This window comes from Monoraphidium neglectum, assembly GCF_000611645.1.
Source record: "Monoraphidium neglectum strain SAG 48.87 unplaced genomic scaffold scaffold05835, whole genome shotgun sequence".
Lineage (NCBI taxonomy): Eukaryota > Viridiplantae > Chlorophyta > Chlorophyceae > Sphaeropleales > Selenastraceae > Monoraphidium > Monoraphidium neglectum.
The window spans coordinates 1-2,757 of record NW_014007796.1 but is presented as its reverse complement, the minus strand read 5'-3'; the positions used below and the strand labels follow the sequence as shown (position 1 = coordinate 2,757).

General features: G+C 63.7%; 1 protein-coding gene across 1 annotated transcript; it reads left to right on the top strand.

Annotated features, from left to right (window-relative positions):
- Positions 1-895: 895 nt before the first annotated feature.
- MNEG_15959 (hypothetical protein) lies at positions 896-2,058 on the top strand (the record flags this gene model as incomplete). Its single annotated transcript, XM_014035570.1, has 2 exons — positions 896-923; positions 1,739-2,058. 2 exons carry the CDS (start codon positions 896-898, stop codon positions 2,056-2,058), a joined length of 348 nt encoding a protein of 115 aa, XP_013891024.1.
- Positions 2,059-2,757: the final 699 nt, after the last annotated feature.

The following is a 2,757-nucleotide window of genomic DNA, read 5'->3' as shown; positions in this document are numbered from 1 at the left end:
ATGGTGGGGACGGTCAAGATCAGCCTGCCGGGGCTGCAGAAGCTGAAGCTGGAGGGGAAGAAGGCGAAGAAGGCGGCGGCGCAGGCGCGCGCGGGTGGGGCCGGCGGGGGCGGCGGCGGCGGCAAGAAGTGAGGTGTGGGGCTCAAGGGGGCGCAGGCGGCGCCGTGCAGGGAGCGCACCGCGCTATCGAGCGTTTTGTCCAGCTGTCAGTGTATAGTGCTGCGCCTGTTGCATGCGTGTGCTTTACCAGTCTGCAGCAGCTGCTGCCCCTGGCGTGTGTTTGTGCTCTTTTCTGCTGACTCATTGTTCGAATGCAACTTTACGTTGCAGCAAGCCTCTGATCAGCGAGCCGCGCTGTCCCTGCTTGTGCAGCGTAACCTTGAAATTTCTAGCGACGAGGGGGGGGGGGGGTGTGACACCTTGCGCCAGCGGCGAGGCACACGGGGCCAGTGGGGGTTGCAAATACGTTGTGTGGGGCGCTGGATTGGGTCGGGCAGGGTCTCTGAGAGCTCCGGCGGGCTGGGCCGAACACGTGAGGCGTGGGCTTTGGGTGAGCTTTTCTTGTGACCTCGCGCAGGTGACCGGGTCGGGCGGCGCAACGTGTGGCGTGGCAGGTGGGATGATCTGGCAGACCTGCACGTGCTGTATGATTCCCAGCGTGTTGCTCGGTCGTGGTCACCCCAAATGGTTTTTACACACAAGCTGCGGCCCAGACATATGGGCTTTGGAGGGCTGGGCTGGTGCAAGCTGCAATGCTTCATGACGAGGGGGGGGAGCGGCAGTGGTGCCAAGCTCCAGCTGCGCACACGGGTCCGCGCAAGCCCGCGCGTCCATGTGGGCCATGCTTGTATGATGAATTACTGCTTTTGCGTGTCAGCACGTGGCGGATCGAGGCATGCACCGTTGGTTTGACCTTCGTTCAGGTGTGCTCAGATCGTTCGGACGCGGAGTGCATCGCCATGCTGTTAGTTTATAGATATAATATACTGATAACTGTACGCTCATCAACGGTGTGCATGGTTGCTCGACCACACGGCCATTTCTGCTCGGAGGGTTGACCAAGACATCATAGCCAGGCAGGGCGTTGTACAGCAGCACCCTCGACCTTTCTGTGTTCCAACCTGCTTGAAAACGCCCTAATTTACTCGGGGGTCTGCAGGCTGGGCACCACTGGCAATGACGTGGCAGCTCTGCACTCATCTCCGACGTGCCGCACGCGTGCTCTCGCGACAATACCCCCCAGCAGCACGGCCTTCGCCGTCCTTCAGTGGGCCTTGCTTCACACGTGAAGCTGACCGGGCACTTCTCTACCCAATCCTGGGGGGCCCTGGAAGTTGGTTTGATGCTCCGGGGACTGGCGGTGGGCTGTTGCACTGAAGCTTGTTCATCTTGCGAGTTTTGATGCTTCTGCCACCGTTGGTCTCAACTACGGCCGAGCCCGCTGCCACACGTGCAGGGGCAGTGAAGCCTTGTGCACGGATAGCCAAATCAACCTTCCAAATGCCATGGCTTCAAAGGCCAGCGGCTTCTTGCCATTGTTGCTTGTGACGAGAGGATTTGCCCAGCTGCCCTGACAAGCTGCTGACCCCCCCCCCCCCGGGGGAGACAGATGTGACGCATCATTTTTTTCAAGACTGAGGACAAGCAGGCTCAAAGCCTTGGTTCTGTGAACCTTAGTGCAGTCGCCTCCCAGCAAGCGCTAGCTGGTTGCCGCTGTACCGATTGACAACATACCAAGCCGGCGACAGCAGCGGCAGCGGCAGCGGCGGCAGCAGCGGCATCGGCAGCGGCAGCGGGGGGGAGGAGGAGGGGTCGGACGAGCGGCGCGAGGGCGGCATCGCGGGCGCAGACGGCGAGCGTGCGGATGGCAATGCAGGCTCCATCGCGGCGGCCCAGGAGCAGCAGCAGCAAGAGGAGCAGGAGCAGGAGCAGGAGCAGCAGCGGCGGCAGCAGGAGCAGGCGGAGCAGGAGGAGGAGGGCGAGACGGTGACCGGGAGCGGGGAGGAGGAGGAGGAGGAGGACGGGAAGCCCGACGCGGATCGGCCGGCTGCTGGCTGAGGAGAATGTGGCGGAGGCTGACTGTGGGTACACGGACGCGGGGGTTGAGCAGGTGGGCGCAGGGTTGTGGGGGTGCGTGTGGTTTGCGTTCAAGAGGCAGAGAGAGACAGAGAGAGACAGAGAGACAGCGAGACAGCTCGACAGCGAGGCAGCGAGACAGTGTGTGTTTATTGGCATGTGTGTGTATGTGTGAATGTGTGTGTGTGTGTGTGTCAGGGGCTGCACGTGTCTGCGTGCGCGCTGCACTTGTTTGCGCAGGCAGGGGGACGTCATCCACGGATTGTCGCAACAGCCAGCCCACGCTCGTCGCCACACCAGCTGCCTGGAAACTGTGGCTGCCGCCGCGAGGCGCCCAAACCCCTGAGAGACTCGGCGCTGCCCACCACCCCCCTCGCCGCCTGCGCTCAACGAGCCGACGCACCGCCCAACGCCTCCCACCGCCACCCCAAGGCCCTGCGCGAGCTGGACGCGCTAACCGGCCAGCCCCGCGCCGACGACGTGCTGCTGCACGCCGTCTGCGTCTGCGGCCCCTACTCCGCCCTCACGTCGTACAAATCCAAAGTGAAGCTCGTGCCGGGCACGCTGAAGAAGGGCAAGGCCGCGCGCGGGGCGCTCGACGCGCTCTCGCACGGCAGCGACGCGGCGCCGCGTGAGCGGGAGCTGATGCGCGCGGTGCCCGAGGCCGATATGGTCAACGCG